The 12,389-nt window shown below is 37.1% G+C and overlaps 2 protein-coding genes and 2 pseudogenes across 4 annotated transcripts; all 4 read right to left on the reverse strand.

Moving 5' to 3' along the window:
- Positions 1 to 1,222, reverse strand: part of LOC105563844 — a 2,148-nt pseudogene extending 926 nt beyond the window's left edge.
- A 154-nt stretch (positions 1,223 to 1,376) lies between these two features.
- LOC105563843 lies at positions 1,377 to 2,882 on the reverse strand (annotated as a pseudogene).
- Positions 2,883 to 4,389: 1,507 nt separating this feature from the next.
- LOC105563841 (speckle-type POZ protein A-like) lies at positions 4,390 to 7,631 on the reverse strand. Of its 3 annotated transcripts, none has more exons than XM_012015784.1 (2): positions 6,440 to 7,631; positions 4,390 to 5,249 (listed from the first exon to the last, which is right to left on the reverse strand). In XM_012015784.1, coding segments are annotated over exons 1-2 (1,080 nt in total). In that variant the 5' UTR covers positions 7,518 to 7,631; the 3' UTR covers positions 4,390 to 5,247. The 3 variants fall into 3 exon arrangements, with proteins under 3 accessions (XP_011871174.1, XP_011871175.1, XP_011871173.1); XM_012015785.1 differs by lacking the exon at positions 4,390 to 5,249 and adding an exon at positions 5,644 to 5,885 and having other exon boundaries at positions 6,499 to 7,631; XM_012015783.1 differs by lacking the exon at positions 4,390 to 5,249 and having other exon boundaries at positions 6,031 to 7,631.
- A 3,167-nt stretch (positions 7,632 to 10,798) lies between these two features.
- LOC105563840 (speckle-type POZ protein A-like) lies at positions 10,799 to 12,383 on the reverse strand. Its single transcript, XM_012015782.1, has one exon. It carries the CDS (start codon positions 12,372 to 12,374, stop codon positions 11,211 to 11,213), a length of 1,164 nt encoding a protein of 387 aa, XP_011871172.1. The 5' UTR covers positions 12,375 to 12,383; the 3' UTR covers positions 10,799 to 11,210.
- Positions 12,384 to 12,389: the final 6 nt, after the last annotated feature.

The following is a 12,389-nucleotide window of genomic DNA, read 5'->3' on the forward strand; positions in this document are numbered from 1 at the left end:
ATCGGCAAGTATGAAGATTTCCGTCGCGTTCTTAAGATTTAATTTTTTGACATTTTTGCCCCCTCGCACATTTTCTTCAGTCTTTCCACTCCGTACTTGTCCGCCGCGGTTAACAGATCGTTCGCCATCTCCTTCAAATTCGCGACTTTACCGGTGTAAATAAATTGCACCATTTCTCTCAAAACTTCGGAATCTATATCGGTGATGTCCACCCTATTATTATCTCTTTCTTTCATCTCGTGTCCAAACATTGCCGAGAAAACTGGACTTTGTGCTGCGAGAATTACTTTGTGCGCTTGGAACTCTTTTCCGCGAACAGCGAACGTTACGTCGCAAAATTTTTGGTCATCGAAAAGCAGCCCGAGATTGTCCAGCAACCGGCACTCCGGTACTTGTACCGCACCTGCACTTTGTTGGGCAATATCTATATAATGTCTTCTATTACGCTGACCCGACAGTATATTATAAGTTTGTCATCTGGAAACCGTCCGGTGTCCGCGTACTGAAGACACTCGTCTCTCTTGAGGAAGTTGTCGCAGCCTATAGAGACACCCTGGACAAGCTTGTGAACACGCCGGGTCACATGTCTATGTATTATTTCTTCGTTGGTATTAAAAATTACAAATTCGACTTTAGCACTGACTTCGAGTTTGTCGCACGAAACGAGAAGGAGGGATAGCGACACGTAGTCTTTGTCCTCTTTATTAAGATTTATTTCCAGGCGCCAGTTCGATTTGTAGACATCTGCTGAGAACGTGGGTGAGTCTATCTTATTGAAGTTTATGCAGTAATAGCTGAAGTTATTTATTGTCCACATATTTCTGAATTTAATCACCTTGACCTGCGCGTAACACCAGTCCTTTTCCATGGGTGCACTCATTTCCGGCAGTGGCGAATTTGACACGTCTGCCATACTACTTCACGTTCTCTTCGTCGCACTCTAATAATAATACTCAAGAAATTTACACGAGGGACACACAAGAGAGACTTCTGATGGAGTAAGTCGATGTAAAGCTCGAAACATACGAAGAAACTCGCTCAACTAGAGATAAGAGATATCTCCTATCAATGTCAACAGAAATTAATCGTCGGATCGATATCGATACTACAAAATTGATTTGGATTAGATATTCTTTCGATGCCGATCGACGCTTACAATCAGTAGCACAGTGCATTGGCTAAACATTCGCTAAACATTGGTCCAATTATAGTTATATTAGAAATGCATTGGCAAATATTGTCCAACGTAACGCCAATATTGCCCATGAAAGAAATGTATAATATTGTACAATAATAATTATATAATATTAGATTTCTATTAGAAGTGCATTGGCCAATATTTATAATAATATAATAAGAGTATTGATCCCATATTGATACAATATTAAACCAATATTGCTAAATAGACATATTGGAAAAATAAGGAAAGGCGTCCATCTTATTTTGACCGAATATTGGAAATACTAGATTGACATTATTTCTTACTATATTATGGCTAAAAGTAAGATCATAACAAAAACTACAATGATCTTGAATTTTGAAACACTCTAATAAGATTACTGCTATCAGTAGAAATAAGTATACGAGGTATCTTAATCTCTCCTACTCAATGACAAATCAATTTTTGGTGCAATATCCCCTACAATATATCTCGAGCGGCGCAATTGATGTATCTTATCTTGTGCTTCATTTATTTCATTACTTATTCTCGATGTAGGTTGTTCTGGAGTCACCAAAGCCCGCAAAATTTCTTTCGTCAGGTGCGGATAGGAATTTGCCATGGACTCGAAACCTTCGGTATCCATCACATCCGTCGTGTATGTAACAATGAAGTTCATCACATACGCTTTCAGCTGAGGGGCGTCATGGAGATCGGCAAGTACGAAGATTTCCATCGCGTTCTTAACATTTAATTTTTCCACAAGTGCCCCCTCGCACATTTTCTTCAGTCTTTCCACTCCGTACTTGTCCGCCGCGGTTAACAGATCGTTCGCCATCTCCTTTAAATTCGCGACTTTACCGGTGTAAATGAATCGCACCATTTCTCTCAAAACTTCGAGATCTATATCGGTGATGTCCACCCTATTATTATCTCTTTCTTTCATCTCGTGTCCGAACATTGCCGAGAAAACTGGACTTTGTGCTGCGAGAATTACTTTGTGCGCTTGGAACTCTTTTCCGCGAACAGCGAACGTTACGTCGCAAAATTTTTGGTCATCGAAAAGCAGCCCGAGATTGTCCAGCAACCGGCACTCCGGTACTTGTATCGCACCTACACTTTGTTGGGCAATATCTATAATGTCTTCTATTACGCTGACCTGACAGTATATTATAAATTCGTCATCTGGAAACCGTCCGGTGTCCGCGTACTGAAGACACTCGTCTCTCTTGAGGAAGTTCTTGCAGCTTATAGAGCCACCCTTGACGAACTTGTGAACGCGCAGGGCCTCATGTTTTTTAATTACTACACTGTTGGCATTAAGAATAGAAAATTCGTACTTAGCGTTGACTTCGAGTTTGTCGCAACAAACGAGAATGAGGGATAGCGACACGTAGTCTTTGTCCTCTTTATTAAGATTTATTTCCAGGCGCCAGTCCGACTTGTAGCCATCTGCTGAGAACGTGGGTGAGTTTATCTCGTTCTTCTCGATGTTTCTGCAGTAATAACTGAAGTTATTTATTGTCCACGTATAACTGAAACTATCCACCTTCACCTGCGCGTAACGCCAGTCCTTTTCCATGGGTGCGCTCATTTCTGGCGGTGGCGAATTTGAAACGTCTGCCATACTACTTCACGTTCTCTTCGTCGCACTCTAATAATAATACTTAAGAAATTTACACGAGGGACACACAAGAGAGACTTCTGATGGAGTAAGTCGATGTAAAGCTCGAACATACGAAAATACTCGCTGAACTAGAGATAAGAGATTTCTCCTATCAGTGCCAACAGAAATTAATCGTCGGATCGATATCGATACTACAAAATTGATTTCGATTAGATATCCTTTCGATGCCGATCGACGCTTACAATCAGTAGCACAGTGCATTGGCTAAACATTCGCTAAACATTGGTCCAATTATAGTTATATTAGAAATGTATTGGCCGATGTTGTCCAACGTAAGGCCAATATTGGACATGAAAGAAATGTATAATATTGTACAATAATAATTATAGTATAATATTAGATTTATATTAGAAGTGCATTGGCCAATATTTAATAATATAATAAGAGTATTGATCTCATATTGATGCATTATTAGACCAATATTGCTAAATAGACATATTGGAAAAATAAGGAAAGGCGTCCATCTTACATTATTGGCCGAATATTGGAAATACTAGATTGACATTATTTCCCAATATTGCGCTAATATATTGTGTTACTAGGGACGACTCATTTCTCGCTGGGATATAATAGAGTTTTAATTGACATGCTTAATGTGAGGTTTCGAGTTTTTATCGACAAAAAATGTGATAACTGTCATGATCACTAATTGTAAGTTGTACGGTATCAAGATAACAGATCAAACAGATTGCAGATAAGCGAAAGCGAAAGCGCTCGATGTTCAAAGTGCCGTCAAATATTGAAAAATATTTTTTTTTAATGGCAGGCTAATATTGGCCGCATTCAGTGGGGAAAACTGCTCAGTGAGCGCTTGTGGTGATTAGATTATACTTTAAAAATGTATAAGAATAGTTCTATCACACCACAGATCTAAAAGTATAACCCAATCAGCGCGAAGCGCTCACCGAGCGACTTTTTTGCTGAAGGCGGATATTATTTACCTTAATCTCTTAAACAGTCATAATACGTTTGTGATAAATATTTTGAGAAAAGATATATCCTCAGACAAATAATCCACCGCAACTTGATTACTGAATAACATTATTGTCGAAGTAAAGAGATCTAGAATGTTGACCAAGAAGAACATTTCTACTCTATAATTGAGTTACTATGATTAAGAGAATGAAATGTTTTATTTTCTGATACTTTTTCATAATTTTTTTAGATTATCTGCGCAAGTAAGTTGTACAAGAAGTAGCAGAATACAATAGAATAGAATTAGCTTTATTCGCTTTAGGATTACAATCTTCTTACAAACGTCACTTACTCTAATTTACATTCTAACTTTTTGGGGAAATGCTTATTCGCAAGTGGAATACAGAAATAAAGGCAGAAGTGATTGTGCACAAGTGATTGAGCACGTGATCGCTGCGTGAACAGGAGTTTTATTATAAAGGATTCATTTACATATATGTATATACATATACATATACCTATACATATACACACGATCGCGCGCTCGATCACTTTTGCCTTCATTCCTGGCATAAACGCCTTTATCTGCGCTTTACAATTCAACTACAGAGGTGATTTTTATTTTCATTGCAAGAAAGTAACCGCAAAGTAACGATTCGTTACTTTCTGAGTAACCGTAACTGTAACGCGTTACTTTACAGAATTACTTTTCAGAACTTGAAATTATAACTCTAACTAGATACTTTTATAAAGTAACTTTTCAAACTTTGAAGATAATTTTACATTTTTTCTTAAGCCTTCAAGATCAAATATTGTGTAAATTGATACAAGAAAGTAAAAGATTTATATTAATAGACACACCTTTTTTTTCATTCTTCTCATCCGTTACCAACATCGAATTGTAAATTAAATATAACATCTCTAAAATAATATTTCATCATAACTCAAATCGAACACATATGTATATCTATGTGAAACACTTCACGTAATTCTAATAAATTCAATAACTCTAAATTTAATAACAATAGTGTTTGATTCTACCATTTCGCTCACAGTATGAAATAAAAACCCAAAAAACAAGATAAACCATGCACAATGGTATTTAATTATCACGGCAAAAGGAAAAGAGAAAAAGATTTTTCCTTATCTGCTGACAAAAGTATATGTATATAATAAGACGCAAGACATCGATTGCGTAACGCTAATAATAATTTTTTTCAACTATTATTATTGTTGTTGTTATTATTACTACATTGTACATACATAAAAGTAAGATCATAACAAAAATTAGAATGATCTTGCAAAGATTACTGTTATCAATAGAAATAAGTCAGAGTATTCCAACTCGCGCACGCCGTGCGGTTGATCCCCATCGCTTTTGAATATGCGATGTGACGAACGCAGTCATGAGAGGGGGTAACTTCAGGCGGAGAGTGCTTACCGGCGGAATCTTGGTGGGGGAACAGTCACGTGACCGGTTGGAATACTCTGAAATAAGTATACGAGGTATCTAAATCTCTCCTATTCAATGACAAATCAATTTTTTGGTATCAATCCACATAGGGTAAAGGCGGGCATTATGGCCATAGTTTTTATTTGAAGTCATAATTTTCAAACCGCTGGTTTTTATTTTGTAACTTTCTGAAATTCTAGTGTATTTAATAAGCTTTGATGACAAAATGCCTTGATCAATTAAAATCTATCCATATTCGAAGAAAAAAAAGAATCTGAAAGTATGCGATTTGGCCATATTAAACGTGGGGTGGGTAATATGGCCAACTATAAGAAAAGTGTACAAAACAGTAATATTTTGCAAAAGTGAGGTATTTTTTATTTACTTTCTCTCTCTCTCTCTCTCTCTCTTCTCCTCTCCTCTCCTCTCCTCTCCTCTCCACACTCTCTACGTAACGCCGCGCTCTCACAATTTATTAATAATAACTATTTTCTTTCTTCGTTGTTATCACTCTCAGCACTGGCGTACTCTACACTCTGTTGTACTCGCTGCTCTCTCGTTGCACTCGCTGGCCATATTTTAGCTACCTTTGTCGCCGGTCATATGAGCCGCCGAGCATAGACTACGTACGTTTCCATCGAGGGTCAGAGTCGGGCTAGAGTCGGGTCAGAATCGGGTTGGGGTCAGCGTTTTTGCGGTGGAAACACCAAACCGGATCAGAATCGGATTGGGGTTTGGTGTTTCCATCGCAAAAACGCTCACTCCAACCCGATTCTGACCCGACTCTGACTCTCGGTGGAAACGTAGTCATACATTCAATAATGTGCATTATAATTATCAAAATAATGGGCAAAGCACGATAAGTTTATTATAAAAATATAGCCAAGGTTCAGGTTTTGAAATGCGTAATGAGTAAAGCCAAAATTATTTTGTTTTAATTTGAAAATCTTACTTAGTTGGAAGTGCCATGTCTGACTTTAACGTGTATATTTTGATGGTTATGGAGAACAATGAAACACCAAACCACAAATAACAACAAAATAGAGAGGTTCTTGTTACCAAACTTCAAGAATAGCTACAATAATTGGTTTTTATACATTATCGATGTTTATCAATGTTTAGAATATTTAATACGGCCATATTGCCCGCCTGGCCATAAAGCCCGCCCTATATATCGAATCGCGCAAACGATTTATCGTATCTTGTGCCTCATTTATTTCTTTACATATTTTCGATGTTATTTGCACCGGAGTCACCAACGCCTGCAAAATTTCTTTCGTCAGGTGCGGACAGGAACTCGCCATGGACTCGAAACCTTCGGTATCCATCACATCCGTCGCGTATGTCACAACGAAGTCCATCACATGCGCTTTCAGCTGAGGAGCGTCATGGAGATCGGCAAGTATTAAGATTTCTGCCGCGTTCTTAAGATTCAATTTTTTGACAAGTGCCCCCTCGCACATTTTCTTCAGTCCTTCCACTTCGTACTTGTCCGCCGCGGTTAACAGATCGTTCGCCATCTCCTTCAAATTCGCGACTTTACCGGTGTAAATAAATCGCACCATTTCTCTCAAAACTTCGGGATCTACATCGGTGATGTCCACCCTATTATTCCCTCTTTCTTTCATCTTGTGTTCGAACATTGCCGAGAAGACGGGACTTTGTGCTGCGAGAATTATTTTGTGCGCTTGGAACTCCTTTCCGCGAACAGCGATCGTTACGTCGCAAAATTTTTGGTCATCGAACAGCAGCCCGAGATTGTCGAGCAATCGACGCTCCGGTACATGTAGCGCACTTTGTTGGGGAAAGACCATAATGTCTTCTATTACGCTGATCTGACAGTATATTATAAGTTTGTTATCTGGAAACCGTCCGGTGTCCGCGTACTGAAGAATCTCGTCTCTCTTAAGAAAGTTGTTGATGATTATAGAGCGACCCTTGACGAACTTTTGAACGTTCAGTTCGTCATGGTTATTAATTTCTTCTCCTTCAGCATTACGAATAGAAAGTTTGTACTTAGCGTTGACTTCGTAAGTTTTGCACGAATTAAGAATGAGGGATAGCGACATGTAGTCTTTATAAATATTTACTCTCATTTTCCAGTTCGACTTGTTGGCACCTGCTGAGAACGCGAGTGAGTCTCTCCCGATCTCTGTCATGTTTCTGCAGCAATGGATGAGGTCATCTATTGGCCACGTATAACTGCAACTATCTTCACTATCCATCTTCACACGCGCGTCACGCCAGTCCTCTTCCATGAGTGCGCTTATTTCTGGCGGTAGCGAATTTGACACGTCTGCCATACTACTTCACGTTCTTTGTCGCACTCTAATAATAATACTCAAGAAATTTACACGAAGGACACACAAGAGAGACTTCTGATGGAGTGAGTCGATGTAAAGCTCGAACATACGAAAAAACTCGCTCAACTAGAGATAAGAGATATCTCCTATCAGTGCCAACAGAAATTAATCGTCGGATTGATATCGATATTAAAAAATTGATTTGGATTAGATATCCTTTCGATGCCGATCGACGCTTGCAATTAGTAGCACAGTGCATTGGCTAAACATTCGCTAAACATTGGTCCAATTATAGTTATATTAGAAATGCATTGGCCGATATTGTCCAACGTAAGGTCAATATTGGCCATAAAAGAAAGGTAAATATTGTACAATAATAATTATATAATATTAGATTTATATTAGAAGTGCATTGGCCAATATTTAATAATACATATAATAAGAGTATTGATCTCATATTGATGCAATATTAGACCAATATTGCTAAATAGACATATTGGAAAAATAAGAAAAGGCGTCCATCTTACATTATTAGCCGAATATTGGAAATACTAGATTGGCATTATTTCCCAATATTACGCTAATATATTGTGTTACTACCCAGACAGCACATGATATTATACGAATATTCTATACTCATATACTATGAATGTACGTACTGTACATAATATACTGAGAATATCTCTATAATATCTCCTGTAGTATATCAGTTTTCGTATATTTTTAGGATGTTTTCAGAACATCTTTTACAGTATATTATTTTTCGTATATATATCGTATATTGACAAAATATATTGTTACGTATATTATAAAACAATACTGTAAAACGTACTGTATTTAACATACTGAGATCATCCCTATAACATTTTTAGTAGTATATTATTTTTCGCATATTCTCGTATATTTTCAGAACATGTAGTACTAGTAACCACTTACTGCCGCGATGTGGCGACCGCGCGTTAGCCTTCTCGTAAGTAAAAATCATTCTATATTAGTATAAGAGGCAAGCCGATATGATCTGACTGGGTTGTCTGGATCATGGATAAACTTCAATTGACCTGAATATACTTTTGATGATTACATAATTTATAACACATTTTGAACATTATTTATTTTTAAGGTTAAAAATTAAATATTTTTAATAGGTTGCCTACTGATGCCCTACTACCCTCCTATTAGAAATTATAAGGCGTAACAAGAGGCAAGTTATGACGTCTTGATAAGGAAAACCTGACCAGGCAATTAATTATGTGATCAAAATATTTTATTAATATACCTATGATATACCAAGAAATATTTTCAGTATACAGGGTGAGTCTTTCCATATCCGACAAAATTTTTTAGAAGGTAGAACGGATCGAGATGAACGGAAAAGTCCTGTACCATTTTGCTATTTTCGTAATAGTTAACGAGTAATTAATTATTAAAAATCGTTGTCTTAGGCTGGCCTACCGCCCAATTCGAGCGCGTGGCGAGATGTGCGCATAGCAATATCGATCGCCGGGCGGTCACATCTTGCCACGCGCTCAAATTGGGCGGTACACTGAAAAAAGGATTTGATTATATTGACCAGTATTTGCTAACTATAACGAAATGATTTGGTGAAATAGTGCCAATTAAACATAAGCTAACAATTACGATATAATGTAGTTGAGCGACATAAATAATTAGTTAAAATAATAAAATTTTAGTGAAATCAACTAAAAATTTACTTTACCCAATTAAACCTTGATAACTATTACCAAATCTAAATAACGTTTGAAACAAAGATATGTAATAACTACTACAAAAGTTTACTATTGTTAAAACAAATAACACTCTATATCCTTAACTACGCGTGCACCGGCAGAAGTCTGCAAGAAGCGTACGACGCATGCGCTACTTAGTGACAGGTACTAAATATTTGGTAACTGTTACCAAATTATTTATTTGACTCAACCATGAACAATCTTTCTTCACATAATTGAGCTAATAAATATTAGATAGCTGTTGTCAAATACAGTAATAGTAACCAATTATTCAGCAAAAATTTGTAACTAAATGACTTTGGTAACTATTAGTAAACTCTTTTTTCAGTGTAGGCCGGCCTAAGACAACGATTTTTAATAATTAATTACTCGTTAACTATTACGAAAATTTCAAAATGGTGCAGGACTTTTTTGTTCATCTCGATCCGTTCTACCTTCTCAAAAATTTTGTCGGATATGGAAAGACTCACCCTGTATACTGAGTAGGCTTCTAGGGCAGACATAGAAACATCCTCCGTACATTCTCAAAATATCGTGGTACGTATTTCGAATATTAATGGAATATACACAATCTACGTTTGCGATATACTGCATATATACTCAGAATCTATCTGTGCCGTATGGGTAGGGACGACTCATTTCTCGCTGGGATATAATAGACTTTGAATTGACGTGCTTAATCTTACGTTTCGATTTTTTATCGAAAAAAGTGCGATAATTGCCATGACTAATTGTAAGTTGTACGGTATCAAGATAACAGATAAAACAGATTGCAGATAAGCGAAAGCGCTCGATGTTCAAAGTGCCGTCAAATATTGAAAAATATTTTTTTTAAATGACAGGCTAATATTGGCCGCGTTCAGTGGAGAAAACTGCTCAGTGAGCGTTTGTGGTGATTGGATTATACTTTAAAAATGTAGACGAATAGTTCTATCCACAGATCTAAAAGTATAACCCAATCAGCGCGAAGCGTTCACCGAGCGACTTTTTTGCTGAAGGCGGTCATTATTTACCTTAATCTCTTAAACAGTCATAATACGTTTGTGATAAATATTTTGAGAAAAGATATATCCTCAGACAAATAATCCACCGCAACTTGATTACTGAATAACATTATTGTCGAAGTAAAGAGATCTAGAATGTTGACCATGAAGAACATTTGATCTACTCTATAATTGAGTTATTATGATTAGGAGAATGAAATGTTTTATTTTCTGATACTTTTTCATAATTTTTATAGATTATCTGCGCAAATAAGTTGTACAAGAAGTAGTAGAATACAAAAGAATAGAATTAGCTTTGTTCCCCTTAGGATTACAATCTCCTTACAAACGTCACTTATTCTAATTTACATTCTAACTTTTTGGGGAAATGCTTCTTCGCAAATGGAATACAGAAATAAAGGCACAAGTGATTGAGCACGTGATCGCTGCGTGAACAGGAGTTTTATTATAAAGTCAAAATAATGTCAATTTGACATCAAATTGACCAAATTTACGTCATTTTTTGGTCATGATTAAAAATCTTAATTTCAGATGAGTTAAAAATGACTTTATATTGACTTCTTAAAAAAAAATTTTTTTCTTAATATTTAGAAAATGTGATACGTTTCTTGACTGTATAACTGCTTATTATTATAAAAATGTATAATATAAAAAGTAGTCATAAAAAGGTCTTGATTTGACTAACAATCATCCCAACCCAAATAGAACATAAAACTCTTTTCTAGATATGTTCAGATAACTTTTATGTGATAAATAAAATTGTGATAGTCATAATGACGTCATTATGAGTTTTATGTTCTATCTGGGTATCATATTACGAATAGTCAAACTAAGTCAAAATTATGTTACGATTTTGACATCAAGAAAGCATCAAAAATTTATGCAACTTGACATCATTTTGACGAACTAAAATTTGATTATATTTTGACATCATTTTGACATCATTTTGACTTTTTTGTTCTTCCTGGGTAATACGGGCATTTTGCCCGCATGGCTATAAAGCCAGCCTTATATCTCGAACGGCGCAAACGATTTATTGTATCTTGTGCCTCATTTATTTCTTTACATATTTTCGATGTTGTTTGCACCGGAGTCACTAACGCCTGCAAAATTTCTTTCGTCAGGTGCGGATAGGAACTCGCCATGGACTCGAAACCTTCGGTATCCATCACATCCGTCGCGTATGTAACAATGAAGTCAATCACATACGCTTTCAGCCGAGGGGCGTCATGGAGATCGGCAAGTATGAAGATTTCCGTCGCGTTCTTAAAATTCAATTTTTCGACAAGTGCCACCTCGCACTTTTTCTTCAGACTTTCAACTCCGTACTTGTCCGCTGCGCTAAACAGATCGTTCGCCATCTCCTTCAAATTCGCGACTTTACCGGTGTAAATAAATCGCACCATTTCTCTCCAAACTTCGGGGTCCATATCGGTGATGTCCACCCTATTAGTCTCTCTTTCTTTCATCTCGTGTTCGAACATTGCCGAGAGAACGGGACTTTGTGCTGCGAGAATTACTTTGTGCACTTGGAACTCCTTTCCGCGAACAGCGATCGTTACGTCGGAAAATTTTTGGTCATCGAACAGCAGCCCGAGATTGTCGAGCAATGTCGATTGCTCCGGTACATGTAGCGCACTTTGTTGGGGAAAGACCATAATGTCTTCTATTACGCTGATCTGACAGTATATTATAAGTTTGTTATCTGGAAACCGTCCGGTGTCCGCGTACTGAAGACACTCGTCTCTCTTGAGGAAGTTCTTGATGGTTATACAGCCACCCTCTTCGAACTTGTGAGCGTGCAGTTCGTCATGGTTACTAATTTCTTCTCCATTGGCATTACGAATAGAAAGTTTGTACTTAGCGGTGACTGCTTCATCCTCGCAACAACGAAGAAAGAGGGATAGCGACATGTTATAGTCTTTATTAAGATTTACTTGCATTTTCCATTCCGACTTGTTGGGATCTGCTGAGAACATGGGTGAGTTTTTCGACATCTTTATCATGTTTCTACAGCAATCGATGAGGTCATCTATTGACCACGTATAACTGCAACTATCTTCACTATCCATCTTCACCTGCGCGTAACGCCAGTCCTCTTCCATGAGTGCGCTCATTTC

The sequence above is a fragment of the Vollenhovia emeryi genome, unplaced genomic scaffold (genome assembly GCF_000949405.1).
Source record: "Vollenhovia emeryi isolate VEMERY1.0 unplaced genomic scaffold, V.emery_V1.0 DF939170.1, whole genome shotgun sequence".
NCBI lineage: Eukaryota > Metazoa > Arthropoda > Insecta > Hymenoptera > Formicidae > Vollenhovia > Vollenhovia emeryi.